Source organism: Podarcis liolepis (assembly GCF_965112155.1).
Source record: "Podarcis liolepis genome assembly, chromosome: 8".
Classification (NCBI taxonomy): domain Eukaryota; kingdom Metazoa; phylum Chordata; class Lepidosauria; order Squamata; family Lacertidae; genus Podarcis; species Podarcis liolepis.
In genome coordinates this window covers 23,425,597-23,450,224 of record NC_139560.1, presented here as the reverse complement: position 1 = coordinate 23,450,224, position 24,628 = coordinate 23,425,597, and the positions used below count along the sequence as shown (strand labels likewise).

Below are 24,628 nucleotides of genomic sequence, written 5' to 3'. Positions count from 1 at the left end.
AAAGCACTGCTGGTCTTTGGTTCTTGATGCAGGTGTTCAAAGATGCACAAGGTCAGTGACCAGACACTCCCATAATCACGAAGAGAGTCTGTTCACAATCATGTTGAAAACTTCAGAGTGGAAAGCCTACTCTCCTTAATCTTAACTTTTAAGCAGCTAAGCCAGTCGACTTGACTAGGCGATAGAAGGCAAAATCTCATTTGCTCAGGCTAGAAACAGTGAATCCTTGAGCCTTAAGTGTGACCTGATTCTCCCAGACCTTCAGAGCAGACCTGGAGGCACATCTTGAACAGCTAGCCCAATGGCCTTACCGCAAACTAGGAAGTTGTGGATTGTGGATCTTGGCTTCAGAAGTGGCAAAAGAATGAGTACTACACCCTTCCTTCACTGGATCTGAAGTGAACTCATAGGAGGGATTTGTACCAAGGAGAAAACAGACAGCAACATTATTGGGCCTTACACCTGAAAGATTATAAAAAGGTATCAAGGACCAAGATGGCCAATGGGCATGGAGGTAAATTCCTCTAACTTATCGCTTTCCCATCTAGTATCACTAGGAAAGGATGACATGGGTAGGAAGAGGTAAAAAGCAAAGGGGTGGGAGTTACTTCTTTTAAGGCTTGCAGGCAAAAAAGAAAAGAAGAAAAGAGGGAGTACAATAGATCCCATTCTCTTTCCAAAAGCAGTGTCAGAACTGGCAACTCTGGAGAGTTCACCTCTAGCCAGGTTATCAAATCTTTGACCCTTGAGCGGCTTCTGTCCAGAATTAACCTTTGCTGCTTGCTCTCTTACAGTTTAAATGTGAACAGGCTCAAATTGCAGCTGAAGTATTTGGGTTAGAGGTTAGGCATTCTAACAGCGGAGGTGCAGAACATATTGCCTAGGGGTTTAATGGCATCTCCAATCACAATCAGATGCGCAAAATTCAAAAAATGTTGATAAAGGTGACACATTTAGTGCCTCTCATATTCTATAATATTCAGTGCCAGAGCAATTTCTGATTACAAAGAAAAATGACCATTCCGGGGGGTGGGGGAACGACACTTATCACTATTGCTAATTTGGCAAATAGATAGGCTTTGCACATACTGCTGGCTGGAGAAAAGCAGTGTATTGGTGGCATTGCTTTGGATTGGATGGCAACTGCTTGGAGAACAGGGATCGCATTTTCAGGCTAATTTGCTCAGGAAAAGGTGAAAAGAGGCTACCTCACTCCCTAGTCAAAGCTGGCCACTGCTGCCTTAAAGATGGAAATGATTATATTCTGTCTCCTTCTCAATATGCTTCATGCCCTTCTGGGTGGCTCCAAGGAAAAGGGGAAGTGGACAGCTGTTTCATCTATTTAATACCTATTAAATCCTACTGCATTTCAGGTCAGTACTCTATACTTCTTATGAGTTTATTATTCAAATAATTGTAGTCGCTAAAAAGGAACTATTTTAAGAATTATGCTAATCAGCGATTGCCCAGAAAAATGCACACCCAATGGAAGGAATGTGCATGGGCCAGTTTGTCTGGTTGTTGCTTGCTTCTGTATGCTTGGATTCACTCTTGACTCATTTACTTCCAAGCCTCATAAATGTGGCAATCTGTGCTCCTTTCCCCAGTATAAGGCATGTGGGTTGCTAAGGCATGCAAAGAGATCTACATTTAGCATGGTGGCTAATGCATACAAAGCACAGTGCATGTGTGTAGCAATGAAAAGTTGCACATTCTACAAACACTGTATTTAACTTTCTCTCTCTATCTCCCTCAACATGTGCCAGCAAAACAATTTAGAAGGCAGCAGCCTCTCAGGCATGCGAGACGTTAATTTTTTTTTTTTTGGAGGGGGGAGACACTGGAAACAGACAACTTCAGAAATAATCTTACACTATTGATTCTAATACAGCAAAATATTTTGAAAAGGAGTCCAGATGTACAGGAAAGCTACAGAGAAGGTAGTTGAAAAGTCCATTCATAAAACTTTTATTCCACTTACATCAACTTAATACACATGTTCTTAACAGTTATGCTTAGATTGTTCATGAAAATTTTCAGGAGACATTAAACAAAGCTAGCCATCATCTCAAGTTATTTCCCTGTTAACTATTTTTACAGCACATGCATGTTAGGCAAAGTATCAAAAAAAAAATCACAAAAGCAAAACCCTAAAAAAGTTAAATACATGGGTTTTTGTTTTACTGCTGTGCTCGATATACAGTGTAATTATGGATATCAAGCATTTCATTTTTACTGCATCTTTACTTGTACATTTGTTCTTAGGTTGCCTAAACCATTTAAATACAAATAAATTGTGTAGCAAAAATAATGAAAGCAACAGCAGGTAACTTTACAAGTAATGGAATGTGAACCGTTTCTGCCCTTCCCTAGAGAAAGTTCATTGGGTTAGCAAACCACCTTAAGGAACACTTTTCAGATGCAATCAGAGATGTATACTTGGACTGTAGATTCCACAGATTCACATGATTGACATGTAATATCCATGGGACATTAATTTTCCTCGGCTACGTGTTCCACCTTTGAAGTACCCACATTCTCTACACCTGCGTGGTTGCAACCAATCATCCCTTTTTTACCACTGTGACAGACCAATATGCAAGCAGTTTTTTCTTTGCTCAACATAGGAAAGCTGTTTAACATTGGCTTTTGTGGGAAGCCACAAAGTACCAAGAGTACTATGCCAAACATGTAAAACTTTTATAAAAATTCCACATCCCTATATTGGCCACCTTGGATGAACAAAAATTCCCCAAATGTTAACTGGCTCTATTCCCCTAATATTAAACATAAAACCACATGGGAAATATAGAAATCCAAATAGAAGTAACATAAACCTGTCATAAATCGTAAACAAAAACTATTTGTGGGACAGCATGGATGACAAATGGTCTACTGTGTAAATTTTAGAATGAGGCAGACAAAAATTGGAAGGCTGGTTAATTCTCCCCTCCTTCTCCTGCTTCAGCTTCATCTCCTTGGGTATCCGATGTCCACAACTGTTTAAGAAAAATGCAGTCATGTGTTACCGATTAAAGCATCAGTAGTGTGAATAAGAAAGCACTCATCAGGATAATCTCCAAGAAAGCTATTCCTCATCTTTAAAAAGGCACTCTTTCCAAGAGCCGCACAACTGAGCAAAGCATTCGTATTATGCATTTCATTCCATAATTAGATTTTTTTATTTAACCCTTGGCTACCTGGTGATTTAGGAGACCCACAAGATTGTTTTCTGCTTGTTTGTACATAACTTGGCTTAATAAAAGCTGTACAAGTACTTACTGTCAAATTGTCTCTCAGTAACTGCATTATTAGTGTGCTGTCTTTGTATGATTCTTCGCTTAACGTATCAAGTTCAGCAATGGCTTCATCAAAAGCCTATGTAAGAAAGGAAAAAAGTACATTTGTACATGCAACACTGGCAAAAATATTTTATTTAGTGCAGTAATTAGACTATTAACTCACAGTCTTTGCAAGGGAACAGGCTTTCTCCGGAGAATTCAGGATCTCATAATAGAACACGGAGAAGTTTAGAGCCAGACCTAATCTGATAGGATGTGTTGGCTGCATCTCTTTTTTGCTGATTTCGAAAGCTTCCTGATATGCCTGTTGCGACTGCTCCACTATCCCTTTAAAACCAAAGAAGTAAACACAAAGTTAGCAATTGCACTTTGGAGTATGTTAAAACAAACATAGACTAGATGCCTTAATATATAGGACAAGAATTGTACACAGTTTCAGAAGGTAGCATTTTTGAAGCTGTTAATAAAATCCATAAAGAATAATTAGAAATAAGGAAGTATATGCCCATGTGTACTGAATCCAGGTATCCAGTAGACCCTGTTCTATAAAACCTTATACTCAATCCTAACCATGTCTACTCAGTCCTGGCCATGAATACTCAGAAGTAAATTCCACTGAATTCAGTGTGGTTTACTCCCAGGATTGCACTGTTATACAAACAAATTAAAGGCCAATTTGATGGGGTTTTGTCTTTCCATACACTCTAGATTCAATTAAGATTTCTAGCATATCACAGTTTTCAGGTTCAAATCTTGGCCAGAAAGAGCTATGCTAGCTATCCAACTGACTGATGAGCAGATTTCAGAGTAACAACAATGCTAGCCAAACTGTGGAATGCTAAAAATCCCACTCTCCCACAAATTCTGACTAGTAAAAGATCTCCTAGTAGCTGGTTCTTGTCTTCACAACAGCAATGTTTTTAAGCAACATGGATAATGTTAAGCATTGCATTTAGTTTACAAAATTTAAGACAAATGTGACCTGTAACACTGAAGTACATAAAGGTAAATTGGCCGGCAACAGTACTGCTGAAGAGGATTTGAATGACAACCACGCTACTGCAAAGAAGTGGAACACTATACTGTAATTCATCAAGAGGAAGATAGCATCCAAACCACAAGAAGTGCTAATGCTTCTGCCCATTAGCTAAAGAAAGATGCCCACTGATATGAGAATGTGTTTGGGTAACCTGCAGCAAGGTTAGTAAGGCATTTAAACACCCCTTTTCAAAACAGGCATATCTAGCCTAAGTCAGAGAGAGCTGGCAATAGTAATTCAGTATTTCAGAGGATGGCATAATGGTGGGGAAACAAAGGATAAATTTTAAAAAGTGAAACTCTCTTTGTCTGTACAGAAAACTAAAGCGGCAATAGCCTTCTGCCACAGGCAACAGAAGATGTATGTGGACTAGACACTAAAAATGTGCCACATTTGCTGCATATTTATCTACAATTGATCCTGGGCATGGTTGGAATGGACTACCTATATATCCAACCACCTTTCTTTAAGAGGCCCTAAGAAGATGCTATTACCAATGCTAGTAATTCAAATACTAATACTGCAAACATTCAGAACGGTCTCTGTTTGCTGCTCACAGAAGTGATACTTCCCTTCCTGCCTACACCCAGCACTAATCTCCAAACCTGCCCTTATCATTTAAAGCAAAGAAACCAAAAGCATTGGGAGAACCACTCACGGCATTACAAAAACCTGCAATACTCAGAACAAAAACCAGAATGATGGGTATTTTCTTTCATTTCCTGAAAATGCACAAACCCCAACTGATACTAGCAGAAATAAAGAGAGTGCTCAGCAAAGTTTAATTTGGGAATGACAGACCGACCTCATGAACTAGAGTAATAGTCGTTTTGCAAAAAGTGGAATGCCTTAGCTACAGAGAATTCTAAATGCATAATCTTGCTATTAGTCTTACTGTTTCATTCATGGCTCCTTTTTGCAAAAAGGGCAAGTTTACTTTGGGAAAATACAGTGAGGTGTTTCCAGAAGTGGCAGATATAATTGGTATGCTGTACAAAAGCACTGAGGTCAATTCAAATAATGTGCAGACTTTCCTGCCACCAATTCAGAGGACTTAGAAGTGGAACAGGTACAAAGAAGAGCAACTAAGCTATCCCTTTTTGGAGATCTCATGAATTATGATGAAAACATCATCAGTGAAAGCATGTAACAGCATTTCTGAAGGAGGAACATCCGTACACAGAGGCCTTAGAATATTATTTTTTTGGGGAAACTACCCTTGAATTATGCTTAGCTGGAGCATAAGATTGCCCTCAATCCCCTTTAGTCAGCAGAACCTGACATTATATCATTGTAAGCTGTTTAGTGCATCTACGACACTAGATTTAGCTATGAAAGTATAAGAGAGTGGACAGTGTTGGGAGGTAACCATACACGTGCCCAGTATATTTGGATCTCCTACATGTCTTGGCATCAGCAAAGTGGTCAATTCCCTCAAAGGAGTCAGTGTAGAGCCCATGACAGCTGCCATGCCACATCTGCCACGAAAGAGAATGAGATGCCAACTTACTCTGTAACCAAATCAGGACACAATACCAGGAGTATATAATCCCTGGCAAGGGAACAGAGACCCCAAATATATGTAACTACATTTCTTTGCCCTGTTTTAGAGAGAATGGGGCACATAATTGGCAACAGAGCACTTTCGTTTGTTTTTGAGTACTCCTTGTGAATAAAAGGATGTCTAGACATAAATATTAAGTCAGAGAAAAGCAGTGTCCAAACTTTTTTCAACGAGGGCCAGATTTGAAGGGCCGTGGGGGTGAACCAAAGTTGTTGGCCTTTTTTAAGGGTTGGAATTGTTGAGCTTCTTTTAGGATTGAAGTTGTTGAGGGTTTTTTAGGCTTTTGCCCCAGGAAATAAACTGCCACAGGGGTCGGATTAAACCAACTGGCGGGCCAGATTAGGCCCCCAAAATGGACTTTGGACATGCCTGCCTGCTAAACCCTTCCCTTTTTGACATGTTAGTTTCCTATTTGTTGGACTGAGAAATATTCCACCATGGCACAGCCTGGAAGAAGCTTACCACTTCAAGGAGAACTAAGACATATTATTCCAGGCAAAAAAAGAGCCAGAAGATATGCACTGGAACAATTCAACTACAAATGGAGCCATATGCAGCTCTGTCTAAAGGATAGCAGTGTGCTGTCCTGAAAGCAAAATATTTCATTTCTACCCTTTGACCTCTGCCTTAGTAGGCAGCAGAGCCTAGCGAGGTCCTCCAAGGCAAAGAAAAGGGGCTAAGTAGCTGGAATTTGCTCAACCTATGATTGAGACAACTCATGCATGGACAATACTGTACTGTACGGCACAGAGACATAATCAAATCATTTAATCTGAAATCACTGGCTTATCTTACATACTCCTCCCATACATGGCATAAGCACACAGCCTGGAAAATAATCTCCAGCAAAACTAATTCCATAGCTCAGTAATTAAGAGGGCAACACCCTGTATCTGGAATCAGTCAACTTCAGTGGTCTGCTCAGTTCAGTTCTCTTGACAGTCCAAACAGTAGGCTTTTTGCCAGGCTCACAGAGGGAAACAGCAAAGGGTAGCAAGGCAGAGGCCAGAAAATGCTACTGGCATGATCCTGGCACCATACAGACATCATTCAATTTCTGTTCTTTACACCAAACATGACTTGATTGTGATTTTTTGTAAGCTGTTTTGAGAGCTTCTTGGAGCTATAAAATAGGGTAAGTATTCTACATAATTAAATACTAAAAAACTGTGGAGGCAATCACTGGGATTGGTGAATGGCAGTTATTAGGCACTCTGTGGGAGCCACTGGCACTGTTGCAATGCTGCTTCTTTTCTCCACTGCAATTGTGCTTTTGACCCAGGATCCCAGCTCCTTATGCTCATGTAATAGGTGTAGCAATAACTATCTTAGCTGGAGCATAGGATTGAGAGTCTATGAGATAGTCAGGGAGGAAATAAGCAGCCTGGATTGATTCTATGAGCTAGAGATTTGCAGGTTTTTTATGGGAAAGTGACTGTTACAAATATGCAGTGCAACCACCATGTCCAGCAGGTAGATTGCTGGACGCCTGTGGTAGATCACAGGCTCCCCCCCAAAAAGGTCAACATCGCCCTGAACCCTTAAAACGGGGCTTTCCTCCCTAAAAAAAGCTCAACAACTTTGTCCTGAACTCCTAAAAAGGGGGTAGATCACTGCCAGTTTTTAAGTCTGTGAGTAGATTGCAGTCTCTTGGGAGTTGGCCACCCCTGACCCAGAAGAAAAATGAATACAGACAGCAACCATTTCACATGGTGTTTCTATTTCTGGCGTAATGTGCGTATCGACAGAGCTTGTATAAGTGCCTCCCCGCCCTCTCCCGGGTCCAAAAGAACCCACGCGTCAGTGATTACATGTCAACTAGACGCAAAATGGTTTTCACCTGTACTACAAAGTTATCACTGTTTTATAATCTACCAGACTACCTGTTTTCTGATACAAGAGCAAGTTTAGCAGATAGCTAGATTAAAAGCCATTAGAAACTGCACCAGGTTTTTACACAATAGCGAAATCTGTTTATTACTACAGAGGCCACTGCTGTAAGGAAGCATCCAGTGGAGTTTTTTTAATGAATGACTAGAATAAGGGAGTGAACATTACAAACATTAAGTTACCAAGTTCGTCTGGGTTCAATGACACTGCAAGCCGTGGTTAATCAAAAAGGAAGTAAAAGCTTCCGAACACCTTTGCAGGGAACCTAAGATTGTACTAGACTGGTTTGCTTTGAAGTACCTACTTTTCAACTCCACACATTTTACAAAACTTGAAGAGATTCAGAAGCCAGCTGTAGTGAGGATACAAAGGGTAATCCTGGGTGTTTTTATCCTAAACTGAAGACAACTATCCTAAATGGAAGACAACTAGAGCTGAGGAGTGGTGATACAGTCTTCAAATTTTAAAAAAGCTACAGGGAGATAAAGGATAGTTTGAAAGCTTTCCATACCTCTATTATGGTAGCTCAGTAAACAAGCTGCATATTAGTTTTGGAAAATTTGAGGTTTTCAGGTGAGGATTTGATTGGCAACCTTTCAGGGATGTTTTAAGTATAAGGCATTCTGTCATTGGGTAAGGGATTGACTGGTTAAAATTTCCAACACATTAAGACTGCAATTAAAAGTCTCTCACTTTTACATGCAGCATGCAGAGAATAGTGGTTTTCAAAATTCAAAATCTTTATTTGAGTAACAACTTTACTTGTGGAAATCTAGAAATGCCTGAACATTATGCCATAAAAGGTATCAGAACAAAATAGCAACAGTGCAGATTTTTATTTTAAAGGACAATTACCTAGAGTAGTATTAGAGTACAGTGGTACCTTGGCTGACGAACTTAATCCATTCTGCAAGTCCGTTCTTAAACCAAAGTGTTCTTAAACCAAGGCGTGCTTTCCCATAGCAGAGAGGGACTCAAATTACAAATGGAACACACTCAACAGGAAGTGAAACATGTTCTTATTCCAAGGCAAAGTTCACAAACCAAAACAGCTACTTCTGGGTTTGCAGCGTTCTTTATCTGTTGTTCATAAACTAAGCTGTTCTTAAACCAAGGTACCACTGTACACTTTTTGTCACCTCATAAACAAGAATTAAAAAATGTGTTTTTTTTTAAAGGTGTTGCATAGGCTATTCTTTACTTTCTAAGCACTTGCTATTGGCTGAGCCAAGAGTGGCACCTCAAACTCCCAATGTTTCATCCCTGCAGAAATGGAGAAACTGAAATCCAATGGTTTATTACACCCATGACTCAGATGTATTTGTGTGCACCTGCTTAAATTCTGGCTTATAGCAGGGAGCTCCTTTGCCTGGTGCCCAAGGGGGAAGTGACCTTTGCTCCCATTCAGTTAAGGGTTTTATAAGAGGCTTTTTTTTTACTAACTTGGCTGAGTCTGGAATCCTCACCTGCCACCTCAATGCACTGGAGTATTCCTTCCATATGGGGCAGTTCCCCCAACCCCAGTGTAGTATCTCGCTCCTGCTTCCAACCAGAGGTTCCCAAGCATGGCTTATTTACCTATTATCCTCTAATTTGGCCTTCTGCCAGAATCTTCTGATATGCTCTTCTTTCTACTTCCAGTCATTCTCAGTTATAGCTTCCTCCCTGCACTGATAACAGGGCTCTAGCTTTGTTCATTCCAGCTCAACATTAGGTCTTTCCCTTCTCTGTGTTGTACCTCTCTGACTCTCCTGACCAGCTTGCCTCTTATCCTGCCTTCTCACCAGGCCCCACCCTCCTAACACCTGGTCTTTAATAATGAGCCACTTTGTAGCTGTGTTTTCTCACCCTTGCTGGAGAGTTGTTCATCACTGCTCATTCCTAAGACTGGCTTGCAGATCCTCAATAAGTGAGCGTTAGAGCCTGTAGCTGACCCTACTGTGTCCCTTCAGGAGGGGACAACCATGCTAAACACCAACAGCAGACAGCCATGAAATATTAGATGCTAGCTGTTCTGACACACTTTGAGTAAGCTATTAATGCTGCATTTTTTCACTACTGCTAAGAACTTCAATTCTACAATTCCACCTTGCAAAATCTACTTTAACGCTAGAGTATACTTACTGGGCAGAGGACACAGAGAATGTCAAAAGAGCTCTCCTGCAGTCAGCCATGAATGCATACAATAGCAAAAATGGCCAATGCACGTATTTTGAGACCCTGTTGATTAACATTAATAGTCACTTACTTTTAAACTGCTGATTATGTTTACTCACGTGTCCCTCTGAAAGTCAATTCTTTAGATCAACATCTTTAAAATATTACAATACTGCAACACTCAAAACTTGTTTCCTTTATTGACGTGTAACATTCCAGCAGTAAATACCAGACTGTTGGAAAATTTCATGGGAACTTTTGACACTAAGAAGCCAACACACTGTACCTTTCTTGTCATCACCAGCAGCAACTTCAGCCAAATAACGGTAGTAGTCGCCTTTCATTTTCAAATAGAAAACTTTGCTTTCCGCTTGCGAAGCATTAGGAATCAAGAACTTTTCCAAAAGAGACTGCAATTGAAAACAAAGAATAATCAGAAGGCTATACACATTGACAACTAGAAAATTGTACACACCGGTTGGCCTGTGGCCACTGAAGTTTCCCCACTAGTGGTAATATCAGAAATCAAGCCACTGTAAATGGTCTATTACTGTATCATTGATAATAAACCCCCCAAAAATACTAGCCCCCAGTTGTCTTTTTACTATCTGGTCAACCATATGCACCTAAATCTAAAAAAATGAAATTTTATCTGTAATGCTTCCCTGCTGGATTGCCCAGAGGCAATTCTTACTCTGGAGATAAGGAAGTAAAGTAGGTTTTTACACAGGTGTTGTGCCACACACCAAGCTCTACAGACAAGCGGAAGTCTATCTTTCACAAGAATGGGCAGCAACTCATGCCAGTCTGGTCCTATGCTGCTGCTTTAGCTGCTAGTGTCAGCCAGATGTGCACATAAGGAGGACCTTGGCTTCAACTGATTTTAATGCCACAGATGACCAGGGTTTACTACATGCTTTAACAGTTTATCACTGCACTAGAGAATCTGAAAGTATTCTGAAAGGAGAATCATGGTATTATGCATTTTGGTTGGGCCTAAAAAGCTTTTACCCAACTGGGTTAGTACACAAGAAAAAGCCCACCACTCCCTTTGTGTTAAAGAATCAAGAAGACTAAGTATTATTGCACATGTGCATGCAATGCTTTATTCTACAGTGGTACCTCGGGTAAAGTACTTAATTCGTTCCAGAGGTCCGTTCTTAACCTGAAACTGTTCTTAACCTAAAGAACTTTAGGCTTTAACTAATGGGGCCTCCAGCTGCCGCCGGAGCACGATTTCTGTTCGCATCCTGAAGCAAAGTTCTTAACCCGAGGTACTATTTCTGGGTTAGCGGAGTCTGTAACCTGAAGCGTATGTAACCCGAGGTACCACTGTACTCATAACCTGGTGATAGCCCATCGGCTACTTCTCCAAGTCTCCTCTCAATCCCACTGTTTGGGATAAGGAAAATTTCACCCCCCTGAAGGAAGCCACTTGGGGGTCCTTTAAGACTGCCCTAATTTACTTTTCCACAACTGGTTCCCACATGAATGGGCTAATATTTAAGTGCCCAATCACATGAGAGCTGCTCATGGAAAAGTAGATAGCTATTTGTTCCTGAGAAGGCCTTTAAATGCCCTACTAGCCAAGATAAAAATTCGGGAAGCACTAAAATATTCACCTAATTCACATTTAAATTTGTTACTATAGCATCAATGACAAACTGCAATAATGATGTTTGAAGATGTTTTACCTTAACTGAACTGAGTTAAGATCTCATGAGTGCCTATCAAGAGTCAAAACTAGTATGCATATTGCCAGCTTTTAACATGTGACGCCAGGAGCATTTCCCCTTAAGATATGAAACTTAAAATTCACCATGAGGTCCCGGGGTGGGGTGCAATTTAAAAACACAAAATTAAAACCAGTTACAATTAACTATAATCAAGAGAATAGGCTAGATCCTAATATGTACACTTCAGGTGTAAGAGAGGTGTAGCTTCAGCATATAAGGAGAACTACACTATGAAGGTGACAAGATACACCTCTGTGGGGAGGGAATTACAAAGCTTAGGGGCTGCCACAGAGAATACCCTCTCTCACACTTCTGTACTACTTTATTTAATTAAGGCAGAATAATGCAGTGGTTGTAAGAGGAGGCTGTCCAATCCTAGATTATGTGATGTGTAGTTATTACTAACTGCAATCCAATGCATTTTCACTTAAACCAGGAGCTTATTTCAGTAGTTACTCTGAGGAACTTCCAAACTGTTTGAGGAGCTGTAACAGGAGAAACTGCTGAAAGGGAAACTGCTGCTGGTGCAGGAGGAGCAGATAATCAAACTGTTTCTCTATATGAAGTCTGGTCTGGTAACACCCATTAATCCTTTTAATACGATCACCAACCTTCCATTCAAGAGACAGCCACACTTTTAAGGTGAGGCAATCTAATCCTATTCAACTTGCATTCCCTCCCAAGACAAGCAATTACAACTTTTGTTCTTAGCCAGCTGTATTTGTAATTTGCCAGGATGACCATGGTCCCTATTATTAGATACTACTTCAATACTACACTGATGAGAAGCTATAGTCTACCCTTTTGCAAAAAGAGTAGATTCAGGGTTAACTGTGTATGCGACATCTTATAAAATATGTGGCCTTAAAAATAAAACCTCTTCAGCTACTTGAAGAGCAAGTGACATTAGACAAAAATCAAGCAAGCCTAATGAAACAGAGAAATTTGAAAGCAAGGATATGAAAAAGCAGAATAGCAAACCATTCAATATACATGCAACCGTGTTCTGACAACTTGTGCCAAATTCATAAGTGGGTACCAAAAGCAATCAAACAATTGTTCAGTTAAGTAAAGCTGTGGATGATGCAAAACGCAAAACACCACACCACTTGTGATTCACATTCATTCGGGTATCTGATTTAAGCCAATTTAATATAATTATATATTCAACCTATTTTTTGACTGCATGGTTCTCTAACACCAGAACGTATCAGAATAAAGTGGAAGTGTTCAGTAGGGACAGATGACATACATGATACAATTAGTTCTGTATTAGTAACAAGCAAAAGTTAAAAGTGACAGAAAAGTCTGGGCTATGTAATTGAACTGACAATGAAACCCAGCATGCATACCACTGACAAAGCATTGCACAGGTACGCTCTCTATTATTATCAGCAACAGCAGTTCTACAGGCTTTTCCTAGTTACCCTAGTCACAGCATCACAACTCATGAGGTTGTTATGTAGATGAGCTTCTAGATTTAAGTGGATCAGCACCAACTACTAGAGGACAGCACTCCATGCTGCTTGCTGCCACTGCAAATAAAGTGCCACACCAGTTTTTTTTGCCTTGCCACTAGACAAGACTAAGAACTACACAGCAGGCATCAAATTCCCATCCATGTTTGTTACTAATAGATGAAACAGCAGCAGCATTTGTAAAGGAAGGAGCTTGGCTGTGCACACATTAACCCTCCTCTTGCTTGCATGTCACTTTTATTCTACGACCCCTTCTTGAGCCAGCTTCCTTTAACATGACAGGTGAACATGCCTCAAACCCTGGCTGAGGCATAGCAGCTAAGGAGAGCAGTTGCAGAGGCAAGTGGTAGGATTGGGAGGGGTATTTCTCTCCCTCTCCTAGACCTGCATGCTTGAAATTCCTCTTGCCAGATACTCAGCTCTTGCCTAAGTTACATTCTTATGAGTCTACGCAAGCACACATGCACTTGCAGGGTGGATTCAGCTGATGAGCCACATTTCCAAGAAGCAAGCAGCATAGGCTGTTCACGATTGTCAAATAAGCCAGACTGAATCCTGGCCTTTTTATTTATGACAGCAGCTCAGTAATCTTCCAGTATTCTCCAACTTAGGTCTGAAACAAACTATGAAAGAGTGTATGTCTGCAACATGGTATTTCCCTTCTAGAAATGCAGTAGTACCTCTGGTTATGAATGCTTCTGGTTATGAATGCATCAGGTTACGAGCTCCACTAACCCAGAAGTAGCTGCTCCTGGTTGCCAACTTTGTCCCAGGATGCAAACAGAAATTGTGTGCTGTAGGCGCGTGCAGCGGGATACCCCACCTCAGGATAAGAACGGTTGCAGTTTAAGAACGGACCTCCGGAACGAATTAAGTTCGTAACCAGAGGTACCACTGTAAAGGCTTTATAGCAGTTTTCTCTTTATACAGTGGTACCTTTGGTTAAGAACTTAATTCATTCCGGAGGTCCGTTCTTAACCTGAAACTGTTCTTAACCTGAAGCACCATTTTAGCTAATGGGGCCTCCCGCTGCCGGAGCACGATTTCTGTTCTCATCCTGAAGCAAAGTTCTTAACCCAAGGTACTATTTCTCGGTTAGCGGAGTCTGTAACCTGAAGCGTCTGTAACCCGAGGTACCACTATACACGTTTGTTTTAAGAACTACAGACCAGCTCACCAAGAAGTCTAAAATCATGCAAACATGACAACTACAGAAGTGAACCATCTCCCTTTCACATCTTTTAAAAGGTGGCACATCAGTATAATGGAGAAATGGAGTGCCTTTCTAGGGGCAGTCTACCCCTGACATCCAATCTGTTGGCACACTTGGAATTTTAGAACAGCCAAGGATCTTGGTTCACAGCCCTAAGCTTTTACACCCTAGTCTCTTTAGTGTTGTAGCAGGTGTGAACTCTCAGCTCCTAAACTTCATGCTAACTACACCATAAATAACTCCTCAGTCACTGCAGTCAGTGACTTCATGGTTTCCCCTCAATAACTAAGTGGTCTGGATTCTGAAAAGACAGAACATAAAGGCAGAGAGACAGAAGTGTTGCCCAATCGCAATGTACTATGTTGCATCCTTGACTTTAGATGGGTATTCAAAATTTGAGATACTGTAGCTCAGTAGCTCATCATAGGGCTACAAGTCTAGAGCTCTATATACTGTAGATACAGTTGAAAACAGCCTTTTCTAACAAGCTAACTTTCTGTAAGGGGTATCCAAACTAACTGGTCTGTTAGAATGATGGGAGCTACATGAAAATCTATTCAGCATTTAATGCATTAAGAGAAGATACCTGGGGATTTCAGTTAATTATACTATTGGTGAATTGCAGTATTAATGTTCTATTTCCCTTCTGACAAAGTGGAACAGTTCACTTGTCCCACAAGAGATCAGATGCTCATTAACAGCAATACAGCCCAAAATAAAAATGCATGGGTTTGTTCTTTAAAGGTTATTGCTCCTTCCAAATACACCAAAACAGTAATTCAGTAAATTGGCTGAAATATTTTAATTTCTTGATATGCTGAAAAAGAGGGGGCTCCACTTGACCTGAATTAGTTTTGAATGAGATAAACAGAAGCGTTTACAACTTTTTTTCTGCCAGGAAGTTAACAGATGGGAAAGTATAACATCTATGGTTATCTACAGTTCCTATAAATGTGCAGTTAAGAGTTCACAAACATGTTTGAGAGCTCACCACTTTGTTTTGGCAAGAGCCACTGACCTTTTCTAGACACATCTTGCCGCCTTCTAAACCTTGGCATAAGAAGCAGCTCCTATTCATTGTGCTAAATCACAGGTGGCTTGCCTCTGCAGTTACGCTGGGCTTTACAAGTGTACTGAGCACATCAAAAGCTCATGGTAATGCCACAATTATGTCTGAACATGTTTTTCTCAGAACTATACAAAACTAATGCTAGAACCTACAGTAGTTGCCACATAGCCTGTAGTCACATCCTGCCACAGCAGACGATTAATTTTTTGGGGGGCATTTTATTCCAGTTTAAGTATGTTGTTTTGAAACTGCAAGGCCATCACAAAATATTGAGTGTCAGCCAATTACTTCTCAATCAATAACTGATACAGAATATTCCTTCTATAGCCAAGGTAATGCTTTCCTACTGCCAACAAAATGAGGAGCATGAATTGAGGAGTATGAATATACTCACAAAATGAGGAGCATTTTAAAGAGATGTAGCATATCTGTGCAGTCTGGAACCCATGCAAAATCACTTTCTTTTACTTAAAACAAACTAACTGCCTTTAGTAGTCAGGAAAATCTTCTCTTAGTAAAAAACCTGCTATATTTTTCAAAAAGCAATTTTTTTCTCTGGTTCACAATACGGTTTACCATGCTAGCAATTACACGTTATATTACAAGAAACGCCAGTAGTGTGAAAAAAATGAAAAAAATCCAAGTGTATTGGGATTTGAATAACTAATTTTACAGACTGTCTATATAAGGCAGCACACCTGTAGTATATCAAGAAACAGAATCTATAGTTATCATACGGTTTGGCAAAACTGCAGCTTACCAAAAGATTTTTAAGCTGTTTCTAGCACTAATTCTCTGTGTCAACAGCCACACCAGTGTGCCTCAAATAAAAAAAAAAAGCCCAAATGCCTTGGTACATTAGTTTTAGTATAAATTACACTTGGCATCTCCCCCCCCCCCAAATCTGACATCATTATGACATCAGGGGACTACTTCAAAGGGGCTCCCTCTTATCAGCTGATCGGCACCAAGAGTCAGGTCCTTTGAAGGCGTGCTAACAGCACCAGTGAGCTGACAAATCATCAAAAGAGCTCCTCTGCTTGGTGCCAACCAGCTGATGGGTGCTGTGAGCAGCCCCTTTGAAGGTGTGCTGTCAGCACCAATCAATGGTGCTGACAGGAGCTTGCTCTCAGCTGATTGGTACTGCATCTTCAAAGAAGCTCCTCTCAGTGCTTATCAGCAGATGAACACTTGAGAGCAGCCACACTGGAGGCACCATGGAGTTCCCAATGGGAACCCCCGCAACAAGTGCACCTGATCCGAGACACTCAGGTGTTTGGCAGATGGGCAGAGTTTGGGGAAAATGGCCCCATGGGTCTAATTAGGTCTGAGGCTAGCGGTTCCCCACCACTGCCTTAGTACTCACTCACATGAATTCCCTTGCAAATAGTTAAGTAGCCTGCAAGCAACAAAAGTATAAGCATAAGGGCAGGTGCAAGAAATTCCAAAGTGGCTCCATGCAGAGAGTCTAAACCTTATAGACTTTATGACTTTCAAGGAAAGAACCTGACCTCAACTTAAGCAACCCGGCACAATGGTACTCAAAGCTAAGTGGCTAGATCTCAACCCTTCCCAAGAGATGAAAGCAACACAGGCAGGCAATTTGTTCTCACCTAAAATAAGTATAGAATTTTTTGGATACATTTTAATTGATGAATAGAACAAACCTACCAGTGAACAGTAAAAACATTCCTTTATCCAAAAAGAACCATTTTGAAGTTTGGGTTTAGAATCCTGACCCAAACCTATTAAAACATTACCCAGAAAAAGACATATTAAGTTGGCCAAGTATGAAACTGAGGCAATTTTATTTCAACAGGCTTATGTTTCACTTAACAGAAGAATAGATGCACACTAACATGCTTTACTACTATAGTCTTCTATCCAATTAGTAATTCATCTAAAACCCCAATATATATGAAGGGGGGAAAGCAAGCATGGTGAAAAACCTACATTTAATATTTCATTTGAATGCACTTGCTTGTTCTCACAATCCCAGAAAATAACTATTCTCAGATGGATATATATAAAAAATAAACTTAAAAAGCTGTATTTCAGGCTGTCATTTTGTTTGCTTTTATGCTGCTTGTATTTTTTTAAAAAGTGAACAGACCTGGGATTTATTTTATAAATAGCAGAATTAAAGTTTCCTATATAACTAAAATATATTTTAGTAAGTAAAATATGCTGATTTAGAACAAAATGTATCTATTTAAATACCATCCAATACTTTAATACACACACCAGATTTGAGCCTACTTTGCTATGTAAAAGATTAATGAATACAGAATTACAGGTACAGTATGTCTCTGTAGACCACAAATTTATCCTGGTAAATTATAACTACTTCTGGTTCCTAAACCACTGAACCTGAACACATTCCATCTCATGACCAAAACACTTCTGCCCAGTAATTATCAGCCCCTGCTCCTGTGTAGGTGTGGAGACTTAGTCCACAAGCGAGTTCAGAAAGATATTAAAACTTATTATTTCACTGGGCAGGATATACAAACTAAAAATGTCCTTTCAAATACACCAACCCAGCCCAACAGAAACCCATTCTTGCACAACCAGCTCCAATTCCTAAGTATACTTACAATTTATAATCCAAAGCAATGTGGCCTACAGGGCCAAAGGTTCTGAATTATTGGCCAATATAGTAGGTATAAAGGTTTATTTCCACTGCAAACTGATAGGTTGCCATAACAGGTAAAACACATTATTTATGCTTGCTCAGGAATCAAAATAGAAATTAGATTTTATATCAATTTAAAATTGATTAAATCACCCAGTGTGGAAAATCCATCTACCCAACTACTTTCCTCTGCCATCTCTTCAGGAGGATTTTAGTGAAGTGAAATTTGCATTTTATAGCTGTGCCTTGATAGCCAGGTCAAAATTGGTGGCCACAAAGATCTTGCCCCCATAAAGGCACCCCCATTTGTGCTTCATTTAAACACAAGGGGAGTTATTTCCATTATGTCAATGGAATGCAATTACCCTGAGCAAGACAGCCCTCTGCTCAGCTCCAAATTTATAAAGTCGAGAGAAAATAAGGACTTAATTACTTTGGTCCTGGCTAGCATAGAGGTAAGACTTGGGGAGGGGACGCCTTTCCTATTCTTGCACTGAACCACCCAAACTCTGTATAACTGCAAGGATGATCCCTGCTCTCCCTGTGTCCAAATAAGAGAAAAAGGTTCAAGTGCCTCACTGCCCTTGCTATGACAAAGGTGGTCGGTGGAAAACTGAACCCCTGAGCTAGTGCCAGCGTGCAAGGCCCATACATGCAACTGTCACAAACTTTATTTAACTTCTAAACTACCCAGCGGATCCTAGAGAAGTTTACAAAGAAAAATTTACAGAGCAAAATTTAAATAATAAAAATGCAACTTCAAACACAGGCAAAGTACCATTTCTGCAATCACATGGCTTCTCTTCTGAACATGGGTGATACAAGGATGAGATCCCAAGTGCTATGTTCCATGCATGCACAAGGGATTTTCCGCTCTTCCCATTTCCAAAGGGAATGAAACATTCACACAAGTCAGAGGCTGCCCAAATATTACCTGCTTCTCTATGGGCATGCATAAGAGCTGCCTGCTTACACATGGGGTATGAATTTTTGCTACTGCAAACAGGCTGCAAGCTAGGGCAAGGAGGAAACCCTGGACCAGATAATAGCCTTAGGGCACATGATATGGTCCAACTGTTTAAGCCAAAAGTATGTATTGCAGAAACAGCAGGATATTAATATAACAAATTTAAAAAAACACACACGAGGAGCAGACTTCATCCACATCACTCAATGTACTTGACTGCACATTTTATTTTTCCCTTTAGGTGATAGTAATTCATTTATGAGGAAGTAATGTGCCATAATTGGAGACAACACTGCCTGTCTGTCCCCCATTCCTATAGAAAGGGGCAGTATGTTGACACCTTATCCTTTAAACACAAAACAAAACACTGAAGCTTGACAAGACTTTTACACCTTACTCTGAGCCTAGAAATTGTGCTTGACTTGGATGAAGAGAGAGCAGAACTAGGCTTGGAAAATACTTCTGAGCAAAGGGCTCAGTGGGGAATGGTAGAGAATGCACAACGGCTTGGAGGAAAGGGGCTAAAACTCTCTTCCCCCCTCTCAATTTTCCAAGCCCAAAGTTTGCACTATATTAAAAAGCCCGTTCCTGGCTTCTGTTTGTCATGTTAAGTCCAATAAAGAAACCAGAAAAAGCTACTTTGTCAATGAGGAAGTAAATGGGTTGCAATATTCTAGATGAGGGGTAGCCAACGTTACAACCTCTGGAAGTTGAACTCCCAACTCCTCTCCACCTCAGCCAGCATACCCAATGGTCAGGGATGATGGGAGTTGTAGTTTAGCAGCATCTGGATGCCACCATGCTAGCCACCCAGATTTAAATGTAGCTTTCTAACCCAGTAAGTTTTTATGTATCACTTTTTATCTTCCCCCAATACCTAACAGTTTCTATCCAACAGCCAGTGCTCCCACCTACAGGAATATAATAGAAAGGTCTGATTTGGACACACCACTCAGGTAAAGGCAAATCCTGCCTCCGTTCCATCATTAGAAAGGCTCCACTAGTCCACCAGTCTCTTAAAATATAGGAGCTCCTCTGGCTTGAGATTCTTTTTAGTATGCTATTAGAGAACAGGAGGGAGCAAGGAATTTTTTAGCATTGTGTTACAAGCTACTTTTCTAGGTTTCCTAATTTTATAGAGTATTTCCCTTTACCACAGCAACATATAAAGCTCCAAATGAGTACTTTTTCAAGTTGTACAAATAAAGCTATAGATTTAATCTCCTGAAGTATAGGCGTGAACTAGTATAAACCAAACGGGTCTTTTATCCAATATAGACAGAAATTGAAACCAAGTGATTTAAATATTTAGCTTTCAGTAACGAATGCAACGAGGCTTTTAAAAAAGAATTCAGACATGCATTGGATATGGGCTTTAAAGAAAATATTGCTAACATTAACCAGAGTTCTTTGAAACTTTTCTGGGTGGGAAAAACCTAGTTAAACACACTGTGAAGATAATGGAGCCAACTATTTGATATTGTAAGGGGTCAATGTCAACTGAGAATGTCAGGTAAGTATCAGATTTTTATCTGATGAAATTAATGGACTTAAACATCTGATTTATCACATGTCTCTTACACATAATACATATATTTAAAAAAATTAATGAAAGATGTGACAGATAAGGTATGGGCTCCTTTCCCACACCCATGCTTCAGACAGAATGGTGTTTGACTAGTCTGAAATGAAGGTAGTTATCAGCAAAAACTACATTTCATATACAACATGCATCTGATTATCCCTCTACTTTCCTCAGTGCTTTTATATGGCAAGAATCCAAGCTAAACGAATAACCTTCAAGTAAGTGTATCTAAAATTTGAGCTCAACTATACATGATGGCCTTTGAACTCACCAAGGTATTTGTACAGCTGGTTTTACAAAATAGATGGAAAAACCATAGCAATTATGCTCATATGACTTGACTCAGTGCATCAGAGTATTTTTTTTCTCAAGTTCTTGTTGAAATGAAATTGTCTTCATCTTTAGCAAAAACAAATACTAACAATTAGTTGAGTGGCACATCAATAAAATAGTAACGCTACCAAGGGGGGGGGGGGAAGTACACAACTGTGTTTTCTTCATTTAAAAGATTTTATGAGGTAAAAAAAATTGTTGCCAACAGCCCAAGTATAGAGTCAGCTTGCTTTGAAGTTGCTATGGCTTTGCTTAAGGTAGGCCCATAGCACTGTTGCTACCTCCTCCTCCCTCTTGCAGAGTGTTCTGCATGGGTGAGTCATAGCTAACATTACATCATCTTATTCAGGGAGGGGCCTGATTTCTATAGTGAGAATTACAACTTCTCATAGAAAGCACACACAGCACCCTCTAGGTTATGAAGAAAGCACACTTATTTTAATTAAACTAGGCTGAAAAGTCCTTTACTCCTCCCAGTTTCTAACTGGTAAGTGGGATCTATGTGACAACTTAATGAAAAGTGTCAATAGGGCAGATTGTGTCACAAGTGTTTTGCTACAAGCATCCAGCTGCAAAGTTTTAGGAAGAAGCAAGTTAAGACCACTGTTTGGTTTTCTATAGGTGGCAGGGGAAGATATTTAGAAGCTTTTTATATAAACAGGTTTATACTTTGATTAAACAATACTGAGTGTTACTAGAGGGTTATCTGCCCTTGAAGGTTTACTTAGGGTGGGGGGGGGGAAGTAGTTAGAGCCTTAATTCTCACCAGCACATCATTGCAGATGTCCCTTAGTTCAGTCTCAATTTTCTCTCTGTATTCTCGGGCCATTTGCTGCTTTTTCTCAGCACCTTCCGTCTTTTGTTCAATGCTTGACACAACCCTCCAAGATGACCTACGCGCTCCTACAACATTTTTGTAAGCGACAGAGAGAAGATTCCTCTCCTCATTTGACAATTCTGCTCCTTGCTCAGTCACAGACTTCATGCAGGCTGCCATGTCATCATATCTCTCAGCCTGCTCAGCCAGTTTGGCCTTCTGCACCAGCTCGTTTTTATCCATGCTGATTTCTCTGGAGAATGAAAAATATCAAATAATTATTTAGACATCTATCAGGCAAAATCATTTGTAACTCAGCTATCTCTTAGCAATGTAAAGAGCACATTGCAACTGACACACATTTATTGGATGCAAAAACCACTGATTTCAATGGCCCATTCCAAAGTTCTATATCAGGCACGTCCAACTCCCAAGAGACTGCGATCTACTCCCAGTATAAAAAAACTGGCAGTGATCCACCAACTGTCATTGGAGGGAGGGAGGAGCGTTCATGGAGTGGGTGGATTGCCCAGAGCTGCTGAGCGTTTTGGGGGTAGGATTGTCCAGAGTTCTTCAGCTTTTATTTGTTAACTTTTGATAAACTTTATTTAATCCCACGATTGATAAGGGCCCCGTGATCTACCAGGATCAGCCGGGGATCTACCAGTAGATCGCAAACTACTGGTTGGACATGCCTGTTGTATATTATTGTTGAGATATAGGTCAAATTAATCTTCATTTCTATTAAATTCATGAAATCTTGGGAAGGATATGGCCTCTGCAATCTTAAAAAAATAAAACCTTTCAAGCATGGAATGTGAACTATTCCCTCAGATGCCTCTGCTATCTGTCCCCTAGATGATCTTAGCCTTTTGTTTGAAGGGGCTACTATCAGCACATTGCTATTTTGAGAAACACCAAACCCTTTGGAAGGTTTGCAATCTTAGGAATTTCACCACAATGTGTTGTGAGAGTCATTCCTTCCTTTCTCAAAAGTTACTCAAGTATACCTCCGTACCCTCTTTTCTCAAACTACATTCTTGTACATGGTTAAAAAAATCCTGATTGGTATCAGGGCCATTGGGCCCAAAAGCAAATGAATTTAGCTACTACACAGCTCAATCAATATTAGGGTTGGAAGCAAATAACTCTTGCGTAGCTTAATCAATGAAACTTAATTCAAAGTGCATCTGTTAAGGTCATGATGCAAGTCACTTATTATAACAGAACTTAGTTTAGAATCAGGATGCCAAGCTGCAACTGTCAAGCTACTTTATTGAAGCAGCCGAGGCGTGAAGGTTTTGCACTATGTTGTCTACTTTGGTGACCTTACCCTCATAAAGACCGAGAAACATCTTGGTCAAGAACCATTTTGCTACTCAGGAATGGCAATTTAATGCAACTATGACGCTACTCAGGAATGGCAATTTAATATATGGAAATAAAGCCAGGGAACGTTAGCTGCTTAGCAACCCAACCTCTCCCCTTGCAAACCTGGTGGCATCTGGGAAGACTGCGGAGAAGGAACCTTGCTTTTTGACTCGAAAGGAAAGATTCGTGTGGTGATTTCCTGTACACTGTGTAGCTAGGACTCGGCTGTCTAAAATGGTGCTGCTGGGTGCACTCCCTGGCACAGGCGGCCGAGAGTATGCCGCTGCAGCTGGCACGGCTTAGAAACATGGCTGGGGCGGGTACAAAAAGCGAAAGGTGTGGGCGAGAGGGATGGCGGGGCGAGGGAAGAGGACAAGTCAGGCCAGGCTGCCGCCGCCGCCGCCCCTCCCAGCGCCGCAACCGCCCGGCTCCGAGACATGAAGCGCCTTGTCTGGGCTCTTTGTCATGGCGGATCCGAGTCAGAGCCCAGCCCACTTGTGTGCGCGCTGATCCCCCTCCACCTCCGCCCCGCGCCGGGAGGGGAGATTGCTGCATCTCCTCCGCCCAGACCCAGGCCGGAGAAGGAGGAAAAAAGGGGAAGCCCAGGCGGCGCCTCGCCGAGGGAAGGAAGGAGAAGAGACACGCCCGCCCACCTGCCCCTCCGCTACTGCTGCTGCCGCCTCTCCCCTCGCCCTGCGGCGCCGCCGTCCCCGCCCCGAGGGAGCCTCCGCGGCCGCAGCCCACACTCGCCCCCTCGCCTTTTCTTTCTTCGCTTCCTCCTCTCCCGCTCCCTTCCTCCGCCTCGATCGCCCGCCCGCCCGCCGCTCCTTTTCAAGGCGGCCCCCTCCGATGCGGCGGCAGATCGCACCGGCTGGATGTGCCGCTCCCGGCAGGAGGCCACACCCTAACCAGCCGCCCGCCGAGAGAGAGAGAGAAGGCCGCCGCGGGAAGGGAGGGAGGCGGAGAGATGGAAGAAGGGAAAGGAGCGAGAGCGAATGGGGAGGGGGGGGGAGAGAAAGGAGAGAGAGGGAAGGAAGCCATCCTACTCCCCAACATGGCGCCCCTCCTTCCTCCGCTCACATGGCACCCCGCATTTCGAGGAGGAGCAGCAGCAGCAGCAGCAGCTCCCACCCCAACAAAGATAATATGAATATGGGTGGCGGAGAGAGGCTGGAGGTCGGCGGCGACCCTTCCCCTTCATCATTTCTGCCTCACAGGTAGAGGCACTCGCCTCCCAAGAATGGGGGGGGGGAATCAGCTCTCCCCCCCCCCGTCCGAGTAGCCAAGGGGCACCGCCCCGGACCTTCACCTGCCGTAGCCGAGGCAGAGAAAGGGGCGCCGCCGCCCAGCTCAGCCCTCCTCCTCTGCCCTCCATTCTCGCCCCCTTTCGCAGGGCGAGGCGCGGGAAGCAGGTGGGGCGGCCGCCGCACCTGTGGGGGGGGGGTCTGAAGCGCGCGCAGAGATGGGGGGGG

At 41.6% G+C, this 24,628-nt stretch overlaps 2 protein-coding genes across 4 annotated transcripts in view; one reads left to right on the top strand and one right to left on the bottom strand.

Moving 5' to 3' along the window:
• Nucleotides 1–24,628, top strand: part of VPS13B (vacuolar protein sorting 13 homolog B) — an 883,035-nt gene that overhangs the window by 732,668 nt on the left and 125,739 nt on the right. The window lies entirely within an intron of this gene.
• The window catches only part of YWHAZ (tyrosine 3-monooxygenase/tryptophan 5-monooxygenase activation protein zeta), a 29,422-nt gene continuing 6,746 nt past the window's right edge, over nucleotides 1,953–24,628 (bottom strand). For both annotated transcript variants that reach the window (XM_083517448.1, XM_083517447.1), the window contains exons 2-6: nucleotides 21,735–22,038; nucleotides 10,239–10,362; nucleotides 3,466–3,629; nucleotides 3,283–3,378; nucleotides 1,953–2,999 (exon numbers count right to left, since the gene is read on the bottom strand). In XM_083517448.1, the coding sequence (XP_083373574.1) occupies nucleotides 2,940–2,999; nucleotides 3,283–3,378; nucleotides 3,466–3,629; nucleotides 10,239–10,362; nucleotides 21,735–22,028 (738 nt within the window). In that variant the 5' untranslated portion in view covers nucleotides 22,029–22,038 and the 3' untranslated portion in view covers nucleotides 1,953–2,939. The remainder of the gene's footprint in view (nucleotides 3,000–3,282; nucleotides 3,379–3,465; nucleotides 3,630–10,238; nucleotides 10,363–21,734; nucleotides 22,039–24,628) is intronic.